Genomic DNA, 27,837 nt, shown 5'->3' with positions numbered 1-27,837 from the left:
ATTAAGTATAATAAATATAATAATAATTTTAAAATATGGTATTTCACACAGATGGCTATTAGATTATTTTTCTATGCATGACCCTCACTCTCCAAACTAGGGCAAAGGAAGTTAGTATATTTTTCCTACTATCCTTCCCAGTACAGTCAGATCACATACAGATTAAATTTGAACATCAAATTTGATTATGAAATAGACTAAAATTTTCTTCAAAGGGGACACTAAAAACATATTTGAGCCACTGAATTTCAGTTCTAATCAGAATGTTTATCATATTTCAATGCAGTTTTAGAAATAAAACTAAATTATATTTAATATATTGGGTTGTATATAAATTAATGGATAAATGGTTATTAACTGTTTTCTTAATATACTGTATTAAGTCCAGTTCATCTGTAAAACATACTGAAATAACAAAACTCTGGCAGAATTCAACCTGAATTGCTTTCGCCTTGAAAAAGTTCTTAAAGACTTCAAAATACCATTTTTTAGACAGCAAAAAGCTCCTGCTGTTTAATAGTACTGAACACTGGCAGGAAGAAATTATAAATAACTTCTTACATGCTTAAAAAAATAGCACTTTTCAAGTATTACAAAAATTCTTTTTATAACTTTCCAATCTTTTCTTTTTGGAAATGATCTGCATTCTTATTTTATAATCCAGGTGGACAGTTTATGAACAGAATCTTGGCTATTTGGTGGGGGACAATAGCCTCAGGAACTAATTTCTAGAAAGTGCTGATAACTGAATGAAGTAGACTAATATTTAGTCTCCACAAACAAGTATAAAGTCTGAGACTGGGAGTTAAAAAATTTCAGAAAGATATTTTAAAAGGACTTAATAAATTAACACAGCCTAAGAATCAGCTACCTGAGGCCTGGTGATGTTCTAGAACACACCCCACTACTCAAGGGGATAAGAAAGGATTTGATCATCAGTTTGGGAGCTGGATTGCTTGACTTTTAAGAATTTCAGTTCAATTCAGTTCAGTTGCTCAGCTGTGTCAGACTCTTTGAGACCCCATGGATTGCAGCACGCCAGGCTTCCCTAGCTAACCTCAATCTCTCCTGATTCAAAGGACGCTCATAAAAGAAGCTGTAAATTATTCTTAGAAACAGGAACCAAATACACAAATATACCTGCAAGAGCTTTCATTCAGGGATCACAAACATTTCATAACTGACAAAAGTGTAAGTTATTTAAAGTATAGAATGTGATGATTTGACAGGTGGCACTAGTGGTAAAGAACCCGCTTACCAATGGAGGAGTGGTAAGAGACCCAGGTTCAACTCATGGGTCGGGAAGATCCCCTGGAGGAGGGCATGGCAGCCCACTCCAGTGTTCTTGCCTGGAGAATCCCATGGACAGAGGAGCCTGGTGGGTTGCAGTCCATAGGGTCGCACAGACTCAGATACCACTTAACATGAAAATACATTGTGAAAACCCTTTTAATTAATTCAGCAGTCTTTGTAAATCCATTCAGTTTCAAAGTGGAGATTCAAAAATCATATACTTAAGCGAAGTCAAAAGAGGAAGCAAACTCATCTCTTAGCCTCCTTTAATACAAGAAACAAGACCTTTATAAAGGACATTTTTATAGGGACTTCGTTTTGGTCCAATGGTTTCAACTTCATGATTCCAATGCAGGGGATGCAGGTTTGATCCCTGGTCGAGAAACTAAGATCCCACATGCCATGTAGTGCAGCCAAAAGATTAAAAAAAAAAAAAAAAACAGTCATACAGCTTTCAAAAAAAATTTTTTAAGACATTCATATGTTGACTTTTAACTCTTAAAAACACCAGAGTAGGAAATAATGTGATTAAGTCCAACTCTCAAAAGGTAATTTGGACCATGCTTTCTTTAAATATCAAGAAAATATCTTCTGTTTTAAAAATTATCCAAATAAATATGGGGCTATATTCAAAGCCCTAAATCAGAAGTGGAAGATGACAGAAGGAACAGTATTGTCAAGAAAGTATCCGCCAGCTAACCACCGACTTCCCTTCCGAGATAAGGCAGATAACAACAGACCTAAGTACATCTAGTTCAGAAACACAGATTGTCACATTCTTGGACTTACCTTGATGCCAAGAGCAAAGCAGAGATGGGCTGACCCTCTGGATTTTGCACAAAGGCAGGAGAGAGGCACCTACGCTGTACACACCTGCTGAGTAACTCCTAGGGATCTGTAGAGCTTGTACTTTGAGGGCCCTGTAATTTAACTATTACTTACCAGGAAGTGGCCTTCAAAGAGCCAAAATTATTGGTTTTCTGTTGGCTTTTATGTGGTTTTACTATAGGACAACGGGGACGATGCTATGAAATACTCTACGTGGACATTAGTATCTGATCAACACAATCAGATGATAAGCAACCCTTATCTACTGGGCCTTGCAGAAGGAAAGAAAAATATCCTGCCTATAAAACAGAAAAAAAAAATTCAAATAAATCATGCCATACCTGAATTATAAAAAGTGCATCCAAACAGCCCATCTTAAGGAGAGCTATACAGCCAAAACAAGGAGCAGGCAGTAAGGGCGCCTTGCTGATGGTGCAGGCTGTAGGAACAGTATGTCGTCTTTAATCCTCAGACCTGGAAACCTTGCCTCAAACTGCTCTTATGAAAAAGAATAATTAATAGTGTCTTGCAGTTTCTCATTTTTTTATAGTTCACGAAATCAAAAGCACACAAAGAACCCAGGTATTCAAAGCTGGATGAAAAGGTAGATATATTATTTACTTCTGAAATCACTGCTGTCACTGAACGTTTGCATTCCATCACAAGTATATTAATATTTTCATAGGAACATAGTTAACTAAACCTCCCCAAAAGAAAAGGACACAGATGCATTTTTAACTTCAGTAAAATAATAGTACTTTGTTTTTACAGCCCATAAAACTACTCCTGACTATTAAAACTGTATGAGGTAAAGATACTGGTGGGGGCGAGGAAGGAATGCAAAATAACTGCCCTGTGTCAACACCCACCACGTGTATAAGTCCAGTGAACATGCCACATCAAACACTGCTGCTGCTGCTAAGCTGCTTCAGTCGTGTCCGACTCTGTGTGACCCCACAGACGGCAGCCCACCAGGCTCCCCTGTCCCTGGGATTCTCCAGGCAAGAACACTGGAGTGGGTTGCCATTTCCTCCTCCAATGCATGAAAGTGAAAAGTGAAGTCACTCAGTCGTATCCGACGCTGACTCACCCGCAAAAATAAATAAGTGCCCAGGGCTTCCCTGGTGGCCCAGTGGTAAAGAATCTGCCTGCCCATGCAGGAGACACAAGTTCAATCCCTGGTCCAGGAAGATCCCACATGCTGTGGAACAACTAAGCCTGTGCTCTGGAGCCCAGGAACCGTAACTACTGAGCCCACGTGCCGCTACTACTGAAGCCCACGCACCCTTGAGCCCGTGCTCCACAAGAGAAGACATCACCATAAGAAGCCCACACACCGCAACTAGAGAGCAGCCCCTGTTCTCCACAACTAGAGAAAAACCTGCACGGCAACCAAGATCCAGCACAGCCCAAGATAAATAAATAAATATTAAACGGGTGCCCCAAAGAGTTACTGCCCGCCCAGCCCATGCAAAAGTATTAAACCATTCATCTTTGAATTACTCATCCTTCAAAATTCAGCTCAACCATCCCCTCCGTGTAGCCTTCCCTGATCCTGCCCTAAAGTGTAGACTCCATAAAGAGACTGCATCTTATTCTTTGTTGTTTTCCCTTAACCTTAAGACAGTGTAGAGGGAGGGAGGGAGGGAGGATGGGACAAGCGCCAGAAGTCACATAAAGAAACCCTTTTCCATTGTCTGAAAAGCTTCACAGACCAAAAGATCTCTTTAGGGTCAAGTACCAGGTCAGTCAGCATTTAATGAAAAAACACTAAGAGCAGTGAGGAAGAGCCTCAGACACAATTAGGACGCTGAGAAATTCTACCAGTTTATAAGAAACATAGTCTTGTCCTAATGCTGTAAGATCCTTATTGTCAAATAGTTTAGTCTGATTTACTACGTGCATGACGTCATTTTGGTGAAAAGTAAAGGAGGAAGAAATGAAATGTTCATTCTACAATGTATTCGAGGTTTTCGGCCTCTTGTTTGAAAAATATTCCTGTAAGAGAGACAGATAGATCTTTTTTTCATTTTAAAATTATTTTAATTGAATTGACTTGAAACTTCTTGCACAAATGATCATGTAAAAAAAGCCTAAATAGATTTTGTCTTTAAACACAATCAAAATACCATAAAGCGCACAGTTATCATTATGGGAGTTGAGTTAGAACTGACCATTTAAAGAGGACACCTTTATAAGCAAGTCTAAATAAACCATGGTTTACGTTCTAATAGTGGAGATTCTAATATTATAATTAAATTTTAAAAGAATAGGAGAAATTATCTTGCATGATGATTCTAGTCTATGAATCATCAAAAAATTGGTTCTGGAAAATAACATACTTCTTATTGGCAGCAGATGATGACCAAGAATCCTAATGAGCTCTTTTATCTGATCAAACCCTCACTTTATACACATTTTATAGTATTTAGAGGAAAGTTAATACATTATTGTTTGGGACTAGATTTCTGCAAAAAATAGGAGTAGTGAAAGTAAAGCAAAAATGTAAAAGGCAAGTAGTATAAAATTTATATCTCTATTTATAACTAAGGTTCACCTCTGTTGAGCTTTCGAAACATAACTTCAAGGGGATTATTACTGAAAACATCACTACTCTTTGACAGTGGGTGATCCTAAATTCTGATGCCAGTTCTGTCACTTACTGTGTGATTCTTCTTTTTTCTTTTTTTGAGAGTAGGGGAAAAAAAAGGCTATTTAATAAATCAAAAGTCAGAACACAGCATAAAATAAATGGCCAGGATAGAGTCCATGAAATAATATTCTGTTAATTGTGAGAAGCATGTACACAACTGCCATTGAATCAGAAGCAGACTGTCAGAAATCTAACCTGTCAGCAGGTCAGCCATGCTTCCCTTGTCTATCATTCCATCTATGGAGGTTACATGGGGAGGAATAGGGACCATTTCTGTTGGGATAAAATTCTGCTGAGATGTACTGAAACAGCAATTGCTGTTTACTTAGAGCAAAAAGCAATTTAAGTCAGGTGATAAGAAGAACGTAGAATTCATTAACCTTCCTGCCCACAGCTCTTCTAGGAGAAAAAAAATCCTATTGCTTAAAGAAATTTATGTAAAAGATAGCAAGTGGTGGTACTTTCAGATGTGTATTTACAAAGCTGCCCCAAATATACTGCCCTGCCAGGACAAAGTTTCTATTTTTTTTTCCTAACTCAATTCCTCCAAGTGAGCATTCACTACAAGTCTCATCTCTCTTGCCCCCTTTCAGACCCTCACAGTCTCTGACTCTCTAACCTCTGTCTGGACAACTCTTACACTTTAGGTCTGAATTTAGACATTTAGCTCCAGGAACATTAGCTTCCTCTTCAATCCTGCTCCTACAGGGGATAAAAGCACCCTCAATTTTCCCCACCATCGCACTTCTCAGACTATAATTTAGATGTGGTCGAACTGTCTTTCTCCTCCATTGTTCTGTAAGCTTCATGAGGGGAGAGCGTCTCTCTGGCTGCTTCCTCATTGTCTGGCACTTACCAGGTACTCAGTAAACATTTCTCGGAAAAAAAAAAGTGCTTGAAATGGTTCTTAAAAGGGTTGATCAATAGGAATCTATTCATCAATCCACTGAGGTTAGAAAGTACGTTATGCACTTGGCTACCACAGAGGGTCAATATGAGAAGTCCATTTAAATAACATTTCTGGGTCATTCACAAAATCATGGTTACAGACATTAACCATTATGCTACTGAACGTCTGGCAATGTCCGCACCAAAGGGATAAATTTCTCCCTGATAGGAAAATGTTTATATCTCTAGACAGATAAGCTTTCTTTATCAGATAATGGAAATTACATACCCCAGCACCTGGCATTTCTCACTTAGCTGTAAGAAAAGCAAGATCTTCAATCAGTAACTCATGCAATTAACTTCTCTTAGATGCCTTATATCACTAATCTTCTGTGCTTCTCAATTTTTTGTCAAAATTAACTTCTACTGTAATTCTTCAGTAATCATTAATCTGTCTTGAGTTCTTTCTTCATTTAAGTTATTACAGAACATTAAGCAGATTTCCCTGTGCTATACAGTAGGTCCTTGCGGGTTATGTGTTTAAATATAGCAGCGTGTACATGCCAAACTCCCAATTTACCTCTGCCCCATCATTCCCCCCAGTAACCATAAAGACCAAGAAGTAGTTTGAAGAATGAACCAAGTTCCAGTTTAATTTGCCCACATTCTGCATTGGGGTGGACACCTGCAAAGGGTCTCCTTTAATCCATCAGTCAATAAATAGTCTCTTAACAATACATGGTATTTGTATACTGGATTAAAAAACAGTGCTATGTGATCCCATTGGTAATTAGATCACTTGATTTTGCTAGAAATTATCAAATGCCTTTTTTTTTTCTTTTTTGTGTGAGGGGCTATCACTGCAGTTCCTCATTTCTGGGCAATCCCTGGAGAAGGAAACAGCAACCCACTCCAGTATTCTTGCCTGGAGAATTCCATGGACTATATGGTCCATAGGGTCGCAAAGAGTTAGACACTACTGAGCAACTTTGCTTTCCTTCACTTTGACATCTTTGCATTTCTTGGAGCTTAGAGAATCTACATCTAGCTCCTATAGCCCTTCTGAGTTCTTCAGTCTTGTGTTTAATTTCCCTGGGTCTCCTTCCACATAAAAATTATGGTCAACAGACAAGAAGAGGACGGAATAAATGAAGTCTCTTAAGGAAAGCAGAGGTCAAACATTCACAGTCCTTCACCACTCAAGAGTTACATGAGACCTCATCCACCTACACCAAGAATCAGTACACAAATACCAATGGTTTGGACTTCTCTGGTGGTTTAGTGATGAAGAACGCACCTGCCAATGCAGGAGAGATGGGTTGGATTCCCTGGCCCAGGAAGATTCCATATGCTTCGGGGCAAATGAGCCTGTGCACAAGAGCTACTGAGCCTGGGCTCTAGAGCCCAAGGGCCGCAACCACTGAGCCCACGTGCTGCAACCACTGACGTCCATGTGCTCTAGAGCCCATGCTCCGCAACAAGAGAAGCCACTGCAATGAGAGGCCTGTGCACCGCAACGAGGAGTAGCCCCCTCACCACAACTAGAGAAAAGCCTGCGCGCAGCAAAGACCCAGCACAGCCATAAATAAATAAAAATAAACAAACACCAATGGTTCAATTGTGATTTTATTTTTAATGCTTCTGCTATTACATTTAATTGTTGAAGTCACTGTCAAACTATTCTGAAAGGAGATCAAATATTAACACATATCCTCAAAAATAGAACTAGAACCGACTAACATTTATCTTAAATTTTTTCAAGAGTTCCTGGATCTAATCTACCAGCTTAAAGATGCGTCATCAAAAGCAAAGGATAATGATATTATCCAAAGCATCCATTACAGGCTTCATTATTCAAACAGAAATGCCTGAGGGAGACCTGATCAGAGAAAGTAAGGCAAAATGAACTACCTTGTACTATGGAATCAAAATGTTTAAAAATATACAGGAAAGGATGACTTAACGAGAGAAATCCCATAGCAACTCAATCCCGCCAGCACTGGAAATCTTAGAACACTACTGGGCCTCTAGGACAAATAAAAAGCAATAGTTATCTACATCATGTTGCACAGAGCACAGAGGCAATCAATATAGCAACTTTAGAGATCTTTGCTTCTTAAGATTCCTTATTATGGCAGAAACTTTTTCAAAACTGCATAAATAATGCTACTCTTTTTTTGAAGTACATAAATGCAAAGAGGCCATAATCTCTGAGAACAACACTTACAAATTATAGTAGCTGAATTATCTACCAAGGACAAACAGACTCACCCATTAACAAGCAGCAGTTTAATGCTGACTGTCTCACCGAAGTAAATAAGCAGTAAGTAAATGGATGGCACTGGTATATTTCTTTGCTAGAGCCGCCATAACAAAGTACAACAGACCAGAGGTTTAAACAACAGAAATTTATTTCCTCATAGTTCTGTAGGATAGAAGTCTAAGAGCAAGACATGGGCAGCACTAGTTTCATTTTGAGGCCTCTCTCTTCAACTTGCAGATGGCCTCCTTCTCACTAGGTCTTCACATGGTACATGGTATTTCTCATGTGCACACAAGTGCTTGTGTCCAAATTTCCTCTTGTTAAAGGACACCATGTGTGTGTGCATGCTCAGTCTTGTCTGACTCTTTTCAACCCCATGGACTGTAGTTTGCCAGGCTCCTCTGTCTATGGGATTTCCCAGGCAAGAATATTGGAGTCAGTTGCCATTTCCTACTCCAGGGGATCTTTCCAACCCAGGGATCAAACCCGCATCTCCTGTGTCTCCTGCATTGGCAGGTGGATTCTTTACCACTGCACCACCTGGGAATCCCTTAAAGGACACCAGTCTTATTGGATTAGGGTCTACAGTAAAGATTTCATTTTAATTTAATTACCTCCTTAAAGTCCTTATATCCAAATACAGCTACATTCTGAGTTACTGGCTAGTTGGGACTTCAACATATAAATTCGAGTGGACAAAATGCAGCCCATAATAGATGACCTGGTCTGCTCAACAAACTGGATTACTTTCATTCAGAGGGAAGTTTCTAGCAATACAGGACTTCCTCCAGAACAAGAAAAGTCTCAAACAAGCAACCTAATCCCACACATAGAAGACCCAGAAAAAGAAGGACAAATGAAGTCCAAAGTCAATAGGGGGAAGGAAATAAAATAGATCAGAGTGAAAAAAAATAAAATAGAGACTGAAAAGAGAACAGAATATAAAAAAGAGTATATACATGTATACATATAACTGATTCACTGTTGTGCAGCAGAAACTAACCCAATATTGTAAATCAGCTATACGCCAATAAAAAATTTTTTTGAAAAGAAAATACAGGCAATACAGTCTTTTGACATCTGTCTTCATGTTATCTTTCTGAATGTATCTCCTCAGACAAAGGAAGCAAAAATAAAAATAAACAAATGGGACTACATCAGACTAGAAAGTTTCTGCACAATATAAGAAACTATTAACAAAATGAAAAGACAGTCTATTGAACGAGAGAAGATATCTGCAAATTATATACTCAATAAGGGATTAGTATCCAAAATATACAAACAACTCATACAATTCAACAATGAAAAAACTAATAACCCATTAAAAATATAAGCAAAGGAGACATTTTTCCAAAGAAGACATACCAATGGCTAAGAAGCACATGAAAAGTTGCTCAATATCACTGTGTAATGCAAATCAAAAACACAATGAGCTACCACCTCATGCCTGTTAGAATGACTATTATCAAAAAGGCAAGAAATAACAAGTGTGGGCAAGGATATAGAAAAAAAGAAACCCTCACACACTGTTGGTGGGAATGTGAACAGGTGGAAAATACTATAGATATTCCTCAAAAATTTAAGAACAGAACTACCATATGATCCAGCTATTCTACTTCTGGGTTTTTATCAAAAGAGTATGAAAACAGTAATCCAAAAAGATAGACACACCCATATATTCATGACAACATTATTGACAAGAGCCAAGATATGGAAACAACCTAAGTGCCCATCAAGAGATGAATGGACACAAAACATGTGGTATATACATATTCAGAATGAAATACTAGTCATAAGAAAGATGAAATCTTGCCATTTATGACAGATAGATGGACTTTGATAAGGTATTATGATAAGTGAAATGTCAGATGGAGAAAGACCAATACCATATGATTTCATTCACATGTAGAATATTTCAGTTCAGTTCAGTTCAGTCGCTCAGTCGTGTCTGACTCTTTGCGACCCCATGAATCACAGACGCCAAGCCTCCCTGTCCATCACCAACTCCTGGAGTTCACTCAGACTCACGTCCATCGAGTCAGTGATGCCATCCAGCCATCTCATCCTCTGTCATCCCCTTCTCCTCCTGCCCCCAATCCTTCCCAGCATCAGAGTCTTTTCCAATGAGTCAACTCTTCGCATGAGGTGGCCAAAGTACTGGAGTTTCAGCTTCAACATCAGTCCTTCCAAAGAAATCCCAGGGTTGATCTCCGTCAGAATGGACTGGTTGGATCTCCTTGCAGTCCAAGGGACTCTCAACAGTCTTCTCCAACACCACAGTTCAAAAGCATCAATTCTTTGGCGCTCAGCCTTCTTCACAGTCCAACTCTCACATCCGTACACGACCACAGGAGAAACCATAGCCTTGACTAGACAGACCTTAGTCGGCAAAGTAATGTCTCTGCTTTTCAATAAGCTATATAGGTTGATCATAACTTTTCTTCCAAGGAGTAAGCGTCTTTTAATTTCATGGCTGCAGTCACCATCTGCAGTGATTTTGGAGCCCAGAAAAATAAAGTCAGCCACTGTTTCCACTGTTTCCCCATCTATTTCCCATGAAGTGATGGGACCAGATGCCATGATCTTCGTTTTCTGAATGTTGAGCTTTAAGCCAACTTTTTCACTCTCCTCTTTCACTTTCATCAAGAGGCTTTTTAGCTCCTCTTCACTTTCTGCCATGAGGGTGGTGTCATCTGCATATTTGAGGTTATTGATATTTCTCCTGGCAATCTTGATTCCAGCTTGTGTTTCTTCCAATCCAGCGTTTCTCATGATGTACTCTGCATATAAATTAAATAAGCAGAGTGACAATATACAGGCTTGACGTACTCCTTTTCCTATTTGGAACCAGTCTGTTGTTCCATGTCCAGTTCTAACTGTTGCTTCCTGACCTGCATACAGATTTCTCAAGAGGCAAGTCAGGTGGGGGTCTGGTATTCCCATCTCTTTCAGAATTTTCCACAGTTTATTTTGATCCACACAGTCAAAGGCTTTGGCATAGTCAATAAAGCAGAAATAGATGTTTTTCTGGAACTCTCTTGCGTTTTCATGATCCAGCAAAGCAAACCAAACAAAAATGAACAAGTAGATACAAAGAATAGAGTGGGGCTAACAGAGGGGAAGGAGCATGAATAGGGGAAAGCATGACAAGGGTAAAGGGGGTCAACTGTACTGTGACCAATGGCAACTAAATTTTGGGTGGTGAGCATGCTATAGTGTATACATGAGTAGAAATATAATGTGGCACATATGCAACTTATATAATGGTATAAACCAATGTTACTAATAAAATTTTTTTAAAGGGTAATTTTATTTTTTTAATTAATTTACTTATTTTAATTTCAGGCTAATTAGTTTACAATATTTTAGTGGGTCTTGCCATACACTGACATGAATCAGCCATGGATGTACACGTGTCCCCCATCCTGAGCCCCCCTCCCACCTCCCGCCCCATCCCACCCCCCTGCGTTGTGCCAGTACACCAGCTTTGAGTGCCCTGTTTCATGCTTTGAACTTGGACTGGTCATCTGTTTCACATATGGCAATATACATGTTTCAATGCTAGTCCCTCAAATCATCCCACCCTTGCCTTCTCCCACAGAGTCCAAAAATCTGTTCTTTATATTTGTGTCTCTTTTGCTGTCTCGCACGTAAGGTCATCGTTACCATCTTTCTAAATTCCATATATATGCATTAATATACTGAATTGGTGTTTTTCTTTCAGACTTTTTTCACTCTGTATAATAGGCTCCATTTCCTCCACCTCACTGGGCCTTCTTCTGCATTTTCTTTGTGGGTTAGCTGCTTAGTCATGTCCGACTCTTTTCGACCCCAAGGACTATAGCCTGCCAGGCTTCTCTGTCCATGGGGTTGTCCAGGCAAGATTACTGGAGTGGATTGACGTTCCCTTCTCCAGAGGATCTTCTGGACCCAGGGATCAAACCCTGGTCTCCTGTATTTTCTTTATATCTTTAAAAATTGATAAAAATAGGACTTCCCTGGTGGCACAGTCCATCTGTCAATGCAGGGGACACAGGTTCGATCCCTGGTATGGGAATATTTCACATGCCATGGAGCAGCTAAGCTCGTGAACCTGAGAGCCCGTGCGCCACAACAAGAGAAGCCACCACAATGAGATGCTCAGGCACCACAACCAAGTGTAGCCCCCCGCTCGCAGCAACTAGAGAAAGCCTACGCAGAGCAATGAAGACCCTGTGCAGGCAGAAATTTTAAAACAAATAAATAAAATGAAATAATTGACTAAAATCGCTACATTGTTTTGTCTCACTTAATGTGACGAGATGAGCAATCACTAGAATTATGCCCAGCTCCCTTGTAAACTGACAGTCCAGTGATCAAAGCAGCAACAGAAGAAGACTCCAGACAGACAGCACAGACTGAACGCCAGCACATAACTGAATGTCACGAGGTCTCAGGCTGGAAATGATCACACAGGATTTAAATTGGATAAAATGGGTAAAGGGCTTAGCAGAGGTTCTATTACTATTACGACTGCAGTTGAAAGCCTTCCTTCTACAGACTCTGGAAACTAGGAAATGCAGCATTTAGCCTCTGAGTTAGCAGCATCTTAAAGAAACAGAATCCTGAGATAGAGAGCCATGTTACTCATCATTTCTAGCTCTTTTAGACTCAAACCCAGAAAACATGCCTGAGTTGGCAGTCTTGGCACACATCTGAGACCAAAGGCCTGAATTCCGAAAAGCCAGTGCTTTCCCTCGTCCAGATGTGCAAGAGGAATTCCAGCAGTGAGACTAAAGGATGGAGAGCAGGAGAGAAGAGGGGTGGGCCAGGGCTTAGCACTGAGCTACATGACCAGCTAACCTAGGTCAAGAGTCAAGCCTACTGGGTTGGGAAAGATCTCCTGGAGAAGGAAATAGCAACCCACTCCAGTACTCTTGCCTGGAAAAGTCCATGGACAGAGAAGCCTGGCGGGCTACATACAGTCCACAGGGTTGCAAAGAGTTGGACCCAACTGAGCACACACACACACACACATACATACATATATATGGAGAGAGAGAGAATCTGTGTGTATAAAATTTGGTTATTTACAGTATTTAATCTTACTATCTTGCATTTCTAGTTAATATTTTTCTTAGGTTTCTTTCCTAAATAATATTTTTTTTTCTGTTATATGTTGATGTTTGGCAGAAATCAACACAATACTGTAAGGCAATTATCCTTCAATTAAAAATAAATATTTTTTTTCTGTTATAAAAAAAAAGAAGAGTCAAGCCAACTCAGAAGCCAAGATGAAAGCCTGGATGGAAGCCAGGATGGCCCGCCCTGGGCTGCAGTGAACGCAAATCTGCCTCAGTCTTCTGCAGCCACAGTTCTGAACTCCTTCTCTGGTTCATTCACAAAAGGAAAATGGGGCAGGAGGCCTATTCTCCTCCACATGTTGCATCTTATAAACCCAACTTTGAGTTCAAATCTCCAAATGTGAAGAGCTGAAAAAAACATGCAACAGAACAAGACTGAAATTCCCCCTCTGAATCCAGTGACTCGGGGTGGGCAGCTTGCCTCCCATCCACCAATGGGTGGTTCAAGCTTCTTCAAGAGAAGGGGCTCACTGGTTTTCACTCACACCAGGGGTTCGATGCTTCCCTGCTCCCAAACCTTTGCTCTGCTACTTTCCCACGTGGAATGTACCTTTCTCCCTCCCACATCTTTCTGTAGCAGACCCTGACATCCCCTGTCCACATGCCTTCAGCAGGAACCTCAACATGCTGAAGGCAGATGACTAGAAACACCTAAGACTCTTGGCTTTTTTGTACCTCACAGGAGATAAGAGCAACATGCTGAAGAGGTACTGCTCCCAGAAACAGCCCTTAACCAACAACAGACTGAAGTCAGTGGATGAAACTCGTTTCCTCCATCCTCAGTTGGATAATATTCTGGCATCTTCTAGAGAATGAACCCAAGAACTCCCAGGATTTCCTCAGTGGGAATGAGCTCCAGTTGGGCACACGGGAAATCTCTCTTTTAAAGCTCCCACCCCATCCACATCTCACTTCCTAACTCCCTGAAGATATTTTCTGGAAATCCTGCCTCAGGATCTGCTACCAGGGGAAGCAAACCCAAGACAGCATCCTTTAAGACAAATATTAAATCTCATCTTCCCCATAAGATCTTCCAGCACTAAGGCCTCCCAAGTCACTTCCTATCATATTTAATACAATTTGTATATATTTTATTCTCTGTTGTGGGCTCTTAGAGAGGAGGGATTCTTTTACACAGTCCTGAAACCCCTGGGTTGCTCAGCACAGTATCTTAAAGCAAACTAGATGCTCAATAAACAAAGAATAAATTAATCATATTAATCAGCATGAAAGCCAGGGTTTTTATTTAATCTAGCTGAAACTACATCAATGTAGCTGTGTCCTTCTTTCTTTTTTATATTATTTTTGTGATTTTGTTTGCTTGGTTTTTTTTTCAGTTATTTATGTATTCCTCTATTTTTGGCTATGCTGGGTCTTCACTGCTGCACAGGGTTTTCTCTAGCTGCGTTGAGCAGGGGGTGGCAACTCTCTACTCACGGTGTTCCGGCTTCTCATTGCAGTGGCTTCTCTTGTTGCACAGCACAGACTCAAGGGTGCGCAGGGTCCAGTAGTTGTGGCATATGGGCTCAGAAGTCACAGTTCCTGGGCTCTAGAGCACACACTCAATAGCTGTGGTGTGTAGGCTTAGTTGCTCTGCAGCATGTTGGATCTTCCCAAACCAGGGATCAAACCTGTGTCTCTTGCACTGGCAGGCAGATTATTCACCTCTGAGCCACCAGGGAAGCCCCCGCCACCTGAGAAGCCCCTCTTCTTTTAAAACCATTGCATGAACTATTCTTCATAAGCAAACCACTGTATGCATGTACTTCTTTAAATCAACATTTTCTAGATAGTCATCTTAAATCAAATACCCCTGATTCTCCCCACATCAGAACAAACTACTCACCTCCCAGGGAAATGGAGGAATAAACAAGGGTGTCTTCCATACAGATGGCTAACAAACACATGAAAAGATGCTTAACCTCACTCATTATCAGAGAAATGCAGATTAAAACCACAATGAGGTACCATCTCACGCCAGTCAGAATGGCTGCTATCAAAAAGTCTACAAACAATAAATGCTGGAGAGAGTACAGAGAAAAGGGAACCTTCTTATACTGTTGGTGGGAATGCAAACTAGTACAGCCACTATGGAGAACAGTGTGGTGATTCCTTAAAAAACTGGAAATAGCACTGCCATACGACCCAGCAATCCCACCGCTGGGCATACACACCAAGGAAACCAGAATTGAAAGAGACACGTGTACCCCAATGTTCACTGCAGCACTGTTTACAATAGCCAGGACATGAAAGCAACCTAGATGTCCATTGGCAGACAGATGGATATGAAAGCTGTGGTACATATATACAATTGAATATTACTCAGTCATTAAAAAGAATGCATTTGAATCAGTTCTAATGAGGTAGATGAAACTGGAGCCTATTATACAGAGTGAAATAAGTCAGAAAGCAAAACACCAATACAATATACTAACGCATATATATGGAATTTAGAAAGATGGTAACGATGACGCTATATGTGAGACAGCAAAAGAGACACAGATGTAAAGAACAGTCTTTTGGACTCTGTGGGAAAAGGCGAGGGTGGGATGATTTGAGGGAATAGCATTGAAACATGTATATTATCGTATGTGAAACAGATCACCAGCCCGGGTTCAATGCATGAGACAAGGTGCTCAGGGCTGGTGCACTGGGATGACCCAGAGGGATGGGATGGGGAGGGAGGTGGGAGGTGGGGTTCAGGATGGGGAACACATGTACACCGATGGCTGATTTACGTCGATGTATGGCAAAAACCACTATAATATTGTAAAGTAATTAGCCTCCAATTAAAATAAATTAATTAATTAAAAAAAAGAAGAGACCAAAGGCCACACAAGTTGTTCATCCACAACCTTCCCCTGCACTTCCCCTAGAGTGACCCATTCACGACAGAACTCTGCTCACGCTGCAGTGTGGAAAGCAAACCACAGACAGCTGATAACTACACATGCATAATTATTTTAGTTTGGTCCCTGTTTGACAATAATGGTGCAGCTTGTAGCACTCTGTCTTTCATCAAGTCAGAGTTGTTTTTGTCAGCTCACTTAGGTCCCATAAGGCAAAGTCCTGACTCTCCAAGCTGCTTTAGGTCTGCTCCTCACTTTTAAGCTACAACCTTCCAATACTGATGCCTCACGCAGATTCCACTCAACTGGAGCTTTCCTGATTGTTCAAGACAAATGTACAGGAGAGCCTTGTAAGAGCCCCTTATTCTCTCACTGGCTAGTGTTCTCTCAGGAACAAACTGCTGTCTTATTGCACCTGAGACATCCTGAGATTTCTTCCATCTCTGTGCCAGGCAAAGGCCAGAAGGACTGCACGGATTTCACTTTACAATAAACATGAGAGCATGCTGAAGGCTTCAGCAGCCACATCAGACACAATCAAATGGAAAGTTAAATATCCAAACAGTCAATGACTTACAAGTCTTGTCATGCTTTTTAATGGATTTCGGGTAAGCAGCTGGAGAAGGACCAAATGTATTGCAAATAGGTTTTTAACTCAACAAAAGTATGTTGTCTGAATTCTCAGTGCTCATTACCTTGAATGCATATCAACCTTGGCCTGTCAAATTGTCCTCAAGTTTTCCTTCAGTCTAACTTTCAGCAAGGTAAAGATCACAGAGTATACTACCCTCATGTACAAAAATGAGAAAAAAAAGTACTGACAGAAAACAAAGCAAAGACTTATTGTGCTTTTCTTACTAGACCATAAGTTCCATGAGGTCACTGATTCTCTTTTTCAATCCTAAATTCCCCTACACCCAGCCCCATGACTGCCTTGCTGTGGCAATAATAATTAAGCATAAATACAAATATATATTGAATGTGTTAATCAACTCAGGCTGCCACTATAAGATACCATAAAGTATGTGCTTTAAACAACTAGAGATCTATTTCTCACACTTCTGAAGACTTTCCAAGAACAACATTCTGGCAGATTCAGTTCCTGGTGAGGGCTCTCTTCTTGGCTTACAGACAACTGCCTTCTTGCTATGTCCTCACATGATAGAGAGAGAGACAGCAAGCTCTCTGGTGTCTATCTGATAATAACGCTAATCTTATTAGATCAAGACTCCACCATATGACCTCATTCAACCTTAATTACCTCCTTAGAGGCTCTGTCTCTAAATACAGTCATGTTTCAGGTTAAGGTTTCCACATAGAAATTGAAGTACCACACATTAGCTCAGTTAGTCCTTATAGCAACATATAGCTTAAACAGCAAACTAAAGCTTAGGAAGCTAAGCCTCCAGCCCCCATCTCTTCCCTGTACTTCAGACCGCTCTATCCAGCCTCCACGTAGACATGTCCCAGAGCCCTCAAATCAATGATGTCTACCCTGATTTCACATTCTTTTCTCTTCACCATTTAACCTGTTTGCTCCTTGTGCTGCCCATTTCAGCTCAATACCATCTTCTACCCAGTTATGCAATCAAGGTACCAGTTAACTTTAAGTCTTTTTTCTGCCTTGTCACCCACATCAAAGCTATCCTAATGATTTTTATCAATCAAAGATTTCTTAAAAGCATTCTCTCTCCATGCCTTTTAGCATTTCTTGAGAATAGAACTTGTGTTTATTCCCCTTACTTCATTTTTCACTGTCTAGGCTATAATAGCCAAGTACTTTAAGCATGATATACAAGATCTTCCAGGAACTGAGCTGTCCCTGGGTCTACCTCTCCTGACTTATCTCCCTCTGCATCAATCTTGTAATTTACCAAGAAATTCAACAAAATTTAACTTGCCACACTGCTGCATGGCCCTGCCTCCATAGCATACACTCTCTGCTCTGCCTAGAATACAGTTCTCCATTTTCTCACTCTCCGATCCACCCCTAACACTTCTCTTCCTCACTAGCACCTGCCTTCCAAGATTTAGCTCAAGCATCACCTTTCCTAAAATGCTTTTCCACACTCTTCCAGCCCAAAGAGCTTCCAATCTTCAGTGCCTCCATAGCATTCCAACCAACATGGATTGCTGGTTCATTATCACCAGCACAATGAATTTCAGACTCCTGTAAAAGTATATCTATTGGCCTCTCCCAAGTAATAAGCTCCTTAAGGCAAAGGCTGCTCACAGTAGGTGCTCAACTTGATTCTTCTGCATGTTAAATATTAGTGGTAGATAATTTTTGGATGTGCCTACAGACCTCTAAGTACCCTGGACATCCCCATATGATCTTTTCTCAGTCATCTGGGACGCTGTGCTATAGCCAGAATGTTTTAATGTTCAACCTCATAGCAATGTTGGTTGCTATCACCAAGGCACAGTCTGATATGACAGCATCCACTGCAGTAACAGTTAAAGGAACAGAAGATCCAAACAAACTAAAATTAGCTATATCTTGTTACTCAACATAGTCTAAGTATTGGCAAGACAAATCTCCCAGGCAGGCACAGTGCTGACCCAGCATGGTGAAAAGGAACTCAACTAATACTCAGCAGACTCAAAGACAAAAACCTGCAGTATCTGTAACACAGGAAATTCTGAGTTCTGCTGATTCATCCTGACTTAAAGCTGCAATTACACTTGAGTAAGGAGTACCCAAGCTGACTCTGCAATTTTTTTTTTTTTCTGCAGAGCTCTCAGAATTTGGCACACAAGAAATTTAATAGTTGTTCTTTAGAGTCTTTTGTAATTTCTCAGATATTGAACTGTGGTCACCTACATTAGAGTGTCTGATAGCATTATGTGGTATCTTTCTGGCAAAAATGCAGTCTTAGTCAAAATACTGATGAGAGTTTAAGATACTGACTGGAGCTTCTCAAACTACAGAAAACCATGCAGGAATGCTCCTTCACCAAAGAAATATTCGCTGCTGGCTCAATTAGAGACTGAAGAGTCCTGCTTAAGGCAACAGCTCTTTTTCATGCTTTGTACAAAGACATCTGTGCAACCGGTTCCAACTTGGGAAATAGCATTTAAATATCAACATAAACACATGCTCAGAGGAAAATCGGGTAAATATTCATCAGGATCAAAATTTCTAAGAAAGTGTATTAGAGCAAATTAGGAAGCAAAGAACCTTCTCAAAATAGGTACTATTTGCAAGTCATCATTTTCTTTACTCTTCATACAGAAGTCATATGAACTGCATACTGAAAGGTAAAGTGGAATTTCTAGACTGAAGTCCAATTACACTTGAGTCAGTAATTTATCATGCTTGCTATATATATACATATATATAGTAAGGATTATAGTTAGCACTTAATTAGCTAGCATCACTTCAAATATTTATTCCATTTAAAATCACATTTAAGTACTCCATTTGAGATTTTTAATACATTAAATGTCTCTTCTTTCAGCAAAAGAAAATAATTAACTTCAGGCTTTATTTTTTTCTTTAGGCACTATATGACATATAATTAGCTTAAAAATATCCGTTGCTTCAACAACAGATATTATTTTGACAAAACTATTATCATCAAGTAGAGTTTTATTGCAATTATTTCTTGACAAGATCATAATTAAATACTTACTTGTTCAATGTGAGGTCAAGAATGAATTTGGAGCCAAAGGCTTCAATCTGGAAGCTGGCCTGGGCCAGATGGACAGCCTATGGATTCAAAAAGACAGAAAGAACCTTAGTTTACTTTCATATCTTTAAAGCTGATTATATTGATATCAAGAATGATATTTAATAAGAAGAATATTTTATGGACTGATTCGTTTATGTATCCCTATATAATAATTTATCTATTTAAAAAGAGAACAAGGATATCGTCATGGTTTTACTTGGAAGGCCTAAATATCTGTTCAGCAAGAAACTAATAAAAGTCCTTTAAAAAGGAATCCATCTTGATAAAAATTAAGAGCAGATTCAACTGAACTTTCAAAGTGACTGTGATGAATTATGCAAAAGTCTGACTAATTAAAGCTTGATTTCAGCCTATTTTGTGCACAAAGCTAACCAATTCTTTCTGCACACCTAAGTGAAAACTCATGTCAGCGTTCTGGTCTTCATCAGGAATTGGAACTTTCTCTAAATGATTTATCAGCAGAATGTCCCGGTAAAAAAACCTTTCAACTTCAGAAGCATGTCAAACCAGGCCCTCTGTGGATACTGAGAGTCTCCGTCCATCTTTGAAAGTTACGTATTTACAAATACTGTCCTCATTATGATTTAACCCAAAATGTAAAGATAATCTCATCTCAACATGAGTCACATGTTCTAGGTATTAAAGGGGCTTCCCAGCTGCTGCTAGTGGTACAGAACCCACCTGCCAATGCAGGAAACATAACAGATTCGGGTTCAATCCCTGGATCAGGATGATCCCCTGGAGAAGGGCACGACAACCCACTCCAGTATCCTTGCCTGGAGAATCCGATGGACAGAGGAGCCTGGCGGGCTATGGTCCTAAAGATTAGAATAGCTCACAGAAGCATCTTGAATAATATAAATTAACCAATCAATGAAGTTTTGTTAAAGTATTATCCAAGAGAAATCTCTACTTTGTCACCCTATCAGAAAAAAAAAGAACAAAGATAAATGTAACCTACACCACCCCCCCCAGCCCTTGCTCACAAACACCCTTCCTCCAGACTTCATTCTTAAGGCACAGTGGGTGTCATCTATGAAGCGCTACATGCATAGCAACCAGACACTTTTCACTCCCACTCTCCTCAACGCCACTGCTTGTTCCTCTTGTTCCACTCTTGGTCCTCCTCCGCTTCCCATTATCAAAATCCTACCCTTCCTTCAAGGGCAGACCAATGACATTACTTTCCAGTAAGTCTTCTTCACACACACCCGTTGGGAATGAACTTGAGGCTTCAGGAGCTCTGTGCCCTCCCTCCAAGTGACGGACGATCGCTTTCCATTCTGGACGGTTTGCTTCACAACTGATATCACAGGGGTCTTGCAAACATCTGTACATTGACCATCCCTCCCCAAAATATATGAACTTTCATTAGCTAACCAAATATTTATAATCAGGGCTATTTCGCCATGCCAAATCCATAAAATACTATAAGTAAACCATGACTTCAACTTCTTGTCAGGCATAACTGCTGATCTGATAGTCACTCAATAATCAGCAAATAAAATTAAGAGGAAATTAACATATTAAATTTTAAATACAGAACAATGAGAGAGAAAGTGCCTCAATCCCTAATACCATGGGATATCATGTCAGACCCCAAACAACCATGTAGAACAGCGTCTATCCTTGATCTGAGCTTCCTGTATTCAGACAACTCCTTTCTGTCTTGTTAGGTGTGGTCTCTGTCATCTGCAGCAAAACCTCTATTCACCTAATATAACTATCACAAAGTCTTTCACCTAAATTCATTCTGTCTTGAAGCACTAATTTTTGCATGAAAATTTTTACTTGATGAATAATTTGTATAGGGGGAAATTTTTCATCTCTGGGTCCCAAAAGCTTAAGAAAAGAAAACGGCTTTTTTCCTAGGAATAAAACACGTCCCTTAGGCATACTTTCTCTTAAGAATATTAAATAGTAGAAAAGAGTTCATTAAAGGCACTCTGGCTTAAAAGAGCTGCTAAATGTACTTGTTTGAGCATCTTTGTAAACAAGAACATACTGTGATGAAAAGAGAATAGCTATACATAAAACAAAAACTACACATAGGGACTTCCCTGGTGGTACAGTGGATAAGAATCTGCCTGCCAACTCCGGGGACATGAGTTCAATCCCTGGTCCGAGGAGATTCCACACGCGGCGGAGCAGTTAAGCCTATGCACCACAACCACTGAAGCCCACGCTGTCTAGAGCCTCTGCTCCACAAGAGAAGCCGCTGCAATGAGAAGCCTGTGCACCACAAGGAAGACTAGCCCTAGTTCAGTGCAACTAGAGAAAGCCTGCACACAACAACAAAGACCAGCACGACCGAAAATAAGTAACTTCTTTAGTACTGAAGAGAAAAACCTCACGTAAATTTTATGACATCAAAACAAATGGAGTAAAACTTCCAAATGAGTAAGTATTCCAAGGAAAAGTGCTTATAATTCAAACTTAGATAAATCTCTGTATGTCTGTAACTAATCTAAAGAACCTGATAGTGACCCAGCAAAAGACTCATTTTACAGCAAATAAGCACTGAGACAAGTATAAACCCCAAGAAAACTCTGTTGCAAAATAATGTAGCCGGGTAATAACTGCTTGTGTGTATGCGTGTGTGTTAGTTGCTCAGTTATGTCCTACTTTTTGCGACCCCAGGGACTATAGCCCACTAAGCTCCTCTATAACTGATTACTCCATTTCGAAGAAATTATTGAGAGTCAGACAATTTGATCGTTGTTAAGTAAGTTTATACTGAGTCAATGTGGCAAGTTTCAGTTTAACAGAATTTAATGGAAAACCTGGCAAATAATATTAATACTGGTATTTTCCTTTGTTTATTTTATTTAGTCCTTCCACACACAGGTGTTGAGTCCCACCCTATGTAGAAAGATGGCTGGGACACAGCCCAGGCTCAAGAAAGCAGCATCTGCCAGAGAAGCAGGCAGGGCTATCAACCTCCACGTGTCTAAGGGGCCACCAGGACCAAGGCTTCAGTGACAAGGTGCAGTTTGAACAAAGGTTTTAAAAGTGAGTAAGAATCCACCTGCCAGAGGACCTACTGTATATAGCACATGGAACTCTGCCCAGTGTTATATGGCAGCCTGGATGGGAGGAGAGTTTGGGGGAGAAAGGATACATGTATATGTATGGCTGCATCCCTTCGCTATTTACCTGAAACTATCACAACATTGTTTGTTAATCAATACAAAATAAAGTACCTATATTTGCATACATTCTATGTGAGTAGCCGACTCACTGGAAAAGACCCTGATGCTTTGAAAGATTGAAGGCAGGAGGAGAAGGGGGTGACAGAGGACAAGATGGTTGAATGGCATCATTGACTCAACGGACATGAGTTTGAGCAAGCTCCAGGAAATAGTGAAGGGCAGGGAAGCCTGACTGCTGCAGTCCCTGGGGTCTCAAAGAGTCAGAACACAACAGAGCAACTGAACAACAATAAAAATAAAATTAAATGCTACAGATAAAAAAATAAAAAGAATCCACCTGCCAGGAGAAGAAAAGATATTCAGGGCCTGGGGGAAAAACAATTATAAAAATAGAGTAAAAAATTAACGTGGAAAACAAACTTTAAAAAAGGTTTTAATGAAATCGCCTATAGGAAAATGGCTTTTGGTGGAAACGTCAAACAATGAATCTGAAAAGGTGGGCTGTGGAGCTTTGTGTGACATGCTCACTGACACGTCTGCTCACATATACATGTGTACATGTGGCCCAGACAGAGAGCTTTCCTTTAAATGTCCCCACACTTACTCAGCACAGTGTCTGGCGTATGCCAGCATCATCATCAGAACCAACACTAGGATTCAAACATATTGACAGACTCCTCTTCACAACAACTGAAGCAATTAGTACGATGATATCAAAAACATTCCTGTTTCTCCATAGGAAAAAAATTTTATTTTGTTACCTTTATCAGAAAGACTGTTTTAACATCTGAATTCACTTTAATGCTGAGAGGGAGTAAATTTTCCCATAAAATGACTTCAGATTTCCTTAAACATTCATCTTCGTTGCATAGATAGCAAATGGAATTAGTATATTCATCTAAAATATCTGTACCCAACCAATACAATATTGTAAAGTAATTAGCCTCCAAATAAATAACTTTATACTAAAAATAAATAAAGAAAAATAAAATAAAATATCTGTACCCACTGAAGCAATTTCAATAGCATACAATGGTGTACGCTATTTTTCTCATATTCTCTTTCCTTTGCTATACATTCTGCCTTTGTACACAAAGAACAGATTCTTCTCTAGACCAAAATAAATACCTGACAAATGCTACTTTTCCCTATCATTCTGTTATTTCTGCTCTGTCCTTGACATGATTAAAATGGGCTTTAACTTTTGGAGTCTCTATGCTATTCCACATCAATTGATCATTTTTTCTTCAACAAAATACCATGTATATAGTTTTGATAATAGTTCATTTTAAATATGTTTTCAAATCAGGTAAAATGAGTCATTATTGTTTTACAAATTACATTTTTGGATACTATTTATTTTTATTTCATATTAACCCGATTCTTCTAAAAGATAAAAAAAAAAGAAGAATGGCCAGGACAGGTAGAAAATTTTTATAGTACATGGCCATATTGTTTATAGCTTATTAAATATTTTAGAGTTAACTGACCAGCACCACTGAAAACACAAAGACAACCTCAAAGAGCATTGCTCTTCTTTTACAAACAAGGACCTGCACAGCGAGGTTTAGAAATATGTTCAATAATACAGAATCATAGGAATACTCCAGAGAAGAGTACATGAACCACCCATCAGGTCATAACGGGTTATTTTCTCCATCAGGATATCTGCTAAACAGATTCAAAGATTAACACTTGTTTTTACAAGCCCGTCACTATAATAGCACTGTGGAAGAATGCAGGGTTTTAGAGACAAGGAGCGTCATTTCACGACAAGAATAAGCACAACCCTGGGCTCAGAACTACCACCCTGAAGGACTGAGAGCAGCTGTTGCCTAAGCGCTTTGGTATTTTTCTTTTGACTCAGAATCTGGCACAGGGAAATTACAGGAGCCCAATAAACAAAAACAACTAAACTCAATTATATACACAAACCTCCTTCACTAAAGAACAATTTACACATCTTAACAATGTGCTGTTGCTTCCCTGTGTTTTTTTCCTTTTAGTAGATGGCACCTAATGGTATTGGGTTGGCCAAAAAGTTTGTTCAGGTTTGTCCATAACATCTTCTAGAAAAACCCAAACGAACTTTGTGGCCAATCTAATACCATATTAAATAACTTACAAGACCATTAGATTCCTCAGCTAAGACTGCCTTTGCATCTTATCCACCAGTGTTATGCTACTAAGCAATCATAAATATTCAGCTTTAGGTAAGGTACACTATATAAGCTGAAGAGACACAGTGGTTTTCTTGGGACTTACATTCTAGAATAATTAACATTAATATGGACATGAAAACAATGGAAAAAGATGGCTATCTACTTATAGAAATGAAAAAAAGCAAGTATTTCCAGGATATACATGTTTTCATGCAAAAATGCTTCACACATAACAAGTATTCCATTAGTATTCTGTCCTACTTATAAGGACTTGTGAATTCTACAGAGTGTGTGCATAACTGAAACAGAATATGGGAAACAAGCAGTTTACACTTTCTCAAATTCAGAAAACATTACAAGACTGAATTCTGTATTTCAGTAGAAAATGAGCAACTTGAATTGCGGTATCCATGCTATCAATGTCAACATTCACTGAGCATGTATTTTGCTTTACTGTGCTCTATAAGAGACATGGTTAGGGTAACAGAGGAAAATTTAGACATTTCCCTGCCCTTAAGATATATTCAGTTTATTTAAGCAATGAAGAAAACATATCCAGAGTGGCAGAGCAATAATACAAGAAAAAGCTTTACAAATAGGGAGCAAAAGACCTGGAAGGTATCAAGCAAGCCTGAGCAGACACCACTGAGATGATTTCAGCTCTGCTTCCTAAAGAGGAGAGCTGTGGGCTCCAGGAAAGAAGGTGCTTGAGAAAGAAAACTGCTATAATTAGAGTTCAAAGAAAGATTAATAAAACTGTCTCATTAGACACGGTCTCATTAGTAATCAACTGTTCAGCTGTTTCATGTTTTCCATTATCCCTTCCAGCAGAAAAGACACTGTAGGTGGGCTTCCCAGCTGGCACTAGAGATAAAGAACTTGCCTGCTAACGCAGGAGACATAGAGAAACAGGTTCTATCCCTGGGTTGGGAAGATCCCCTGGAGAAGGACATGGCAACCCCCTTCAGTATTCTTGCCTGGAGAATCCCATACACAGAGGAGCCTGGTGGGCTGCAGCCCATGGGGTCGCAGAGCTGGTCATGACTGAAGTGGCTTAACACACACACATGAGACTGTAGGTAAAAATTTTCTCATTTCCTTCATTCCTATGATAATATTTCTTATTCTATGTTCATTAAAATATCAAACATAGACAGTGTGTGTATCTTTGTATGCACAGGTGCATAAACTATAACTTTTTTGGGAATTGATTTTCCTCCGTTTATCTTTTTGCTCATGGTTTCTTCCCTTACTCTCAATTATTTTTTTCCAAAGATCCTTCAAGAGTCCACCCTTTTTTCTTCACAGTGGAAACAATTCACAGAATTTCAAAGACTATCTTCTTTTGAGGTCCAGGATATTTTACAATATTTCGGACAAGACAACCTTGGAAATACTCCAACTAAGAAGGAAGAGAACCAGCAGCTCAGATACAAGGAGCCTCCTTTGTTGTAATGAGTTGAGCTGTTGAAGAAAGATGCTTCACTAGGGAGCCTTGCGTCAATCTTGGTTGCACAATATGTTTTTCTCTTCACAGAAAAACAGGAGACACAGAATCCAGTGACCCAAATAATTAAATTGCAATAAGAAACAAACTGCCAAGTTTAAATTGAAATCAGTTTGAGGGAAAGACATCACTTTCTTAAGAATAGATATATGTATGTGTATAACTGAATCACTTTGCTGTACACCTGAAGCTAACTCAACACTGTAAATCAACTATATTCCAATATAAAAATTTTTAAAGTTTTTTAAAAAAGCAAAATGTAAAAGAAAATGTTAAAACAATGTCACTATCAAGCGATTTCCTTATAAGCTGTACAAAATCACCACTTGAGAACTGAACCGATCTAATATTCTATTGAATAAAGTTGTATAGCAAAGATTTATAATCATAAATAAACAAGAAAATATATTACTTTTCTTTTAGCTCATTCAGGCTTTTCTGTACCTGACTAATCTGGGTTTATCACACAGCTAAAGAAACATAGAAGTACAACCTGTGGATTTTTTTCTGTGTAATGCAAAAACTCAAATATGGGAACATATTTTAGGAGTTTTAAAGTGCAAAAGAAAACATCAACAGATCATTTTAAATTACAATCTTGTTCTAATCCCTTCTTCTAAGTTTGCTCACTGGTGATCACCAATGCAGTCAAGACTCATATATAATAAAAATAATAATGCCCAATATTTCTCATGTTTTAATTATCTCAGTTATCTAGAATAATATGAAGCTAGTAAGGCAGATTTTTTTATTAGCCTCTTCTAGAAGAAAGACATTTTTAAAAAGCACAAAGGAGTCAAATGATGTTTTTTGTCCAAGGTGGCACATCAAAGAAAGAAAGATCAGGTTCAGTGAGAAAAAGTGCCAAGTTCATGCCAGCAGTCCTTAAGCCTCCAAACCTCAATGTTTCCTGGTCATTAAAAAATAAACAATAATAGCTTACCAACAGGATGTATGCAATGATTAAATTATATAATAATGTAACAGAAAGTTCCTAGAAAAGGCTGGCCACATAGGAAGAGCTCAGTAATTTAGAAAGGAGGGGGGTAAAGTAAAAGGACAAAGAAAAACAGAAAAAGAAAATATATTACTGTTTTACAAAGGTTATCAGTCAGCTCCATCTTAAAAGCTCCCTCCCATTATAGCCGGCCACCTCCTAGCAAATCCAATGTGCACTTAGATTCTGCAAAATTTGCAACTTTTATATCTGTATTGCTAATAACCATCAGGTATTATGTTTTGACCTTGTTCACCTTGTTGTGTCTTTAAAATAATATGAATCATTTCCCTGAGAAGTGGAACAGCTGCAAATGTTACATGAAGGCAATTTTGCAAATTAAAGTAATTTATTCAATGTTCTTCCCAAGATTCATTTAAATAGGTAGCTTGTAGGAAAGAATATCACATTTCCTTCTGGCATGTTC

The 27,837-nt window shown here is 39.2% G+C and overlaps 1 protein-coding gene across 1 annotated transcript in view; it reads right to left on the bottom strand.

The window, feature by feature from the left end:
- ADAM23 (ADAM metallopeptidase domain 23) overlaps nt 1-27,837 on the bottom strand; it is a 186,275-nt gene that overhangs the window by 120,228 nt on the left and 38,210 nt on the right. Inside the window, exon 3 of the mRNA XM_068968677.1 lies at nt 19,533-19,609. Coding sequence (XP_068824778.1) covers nt 19,533-19,609 — 77 coding nt within the window. The remainder of the gene's footprint in view (nt 1-19,532; nt 19,610-27,837) is intronic.

This window comes from Capricornis sumatraensis, chromosome 3 (genome assembly GCF_032405125.1).
Source record: "Capricornis sumatraensis isolate serow.1 chromosome 3, serow.2, whole genome shotgun sequence".
NCBI classification, from domain to species: domain Eukaryota; kingdom Metazoa; phylum Chordata; class Mammalia; order Artiodactyla; family Bovidae; genus Capricornis; species Capricornis sumatraensis.
Note: the sequence above shows the minus strand (reverse complement) of the source record. Positions and strands in the feature narration are given on the sequence as shown.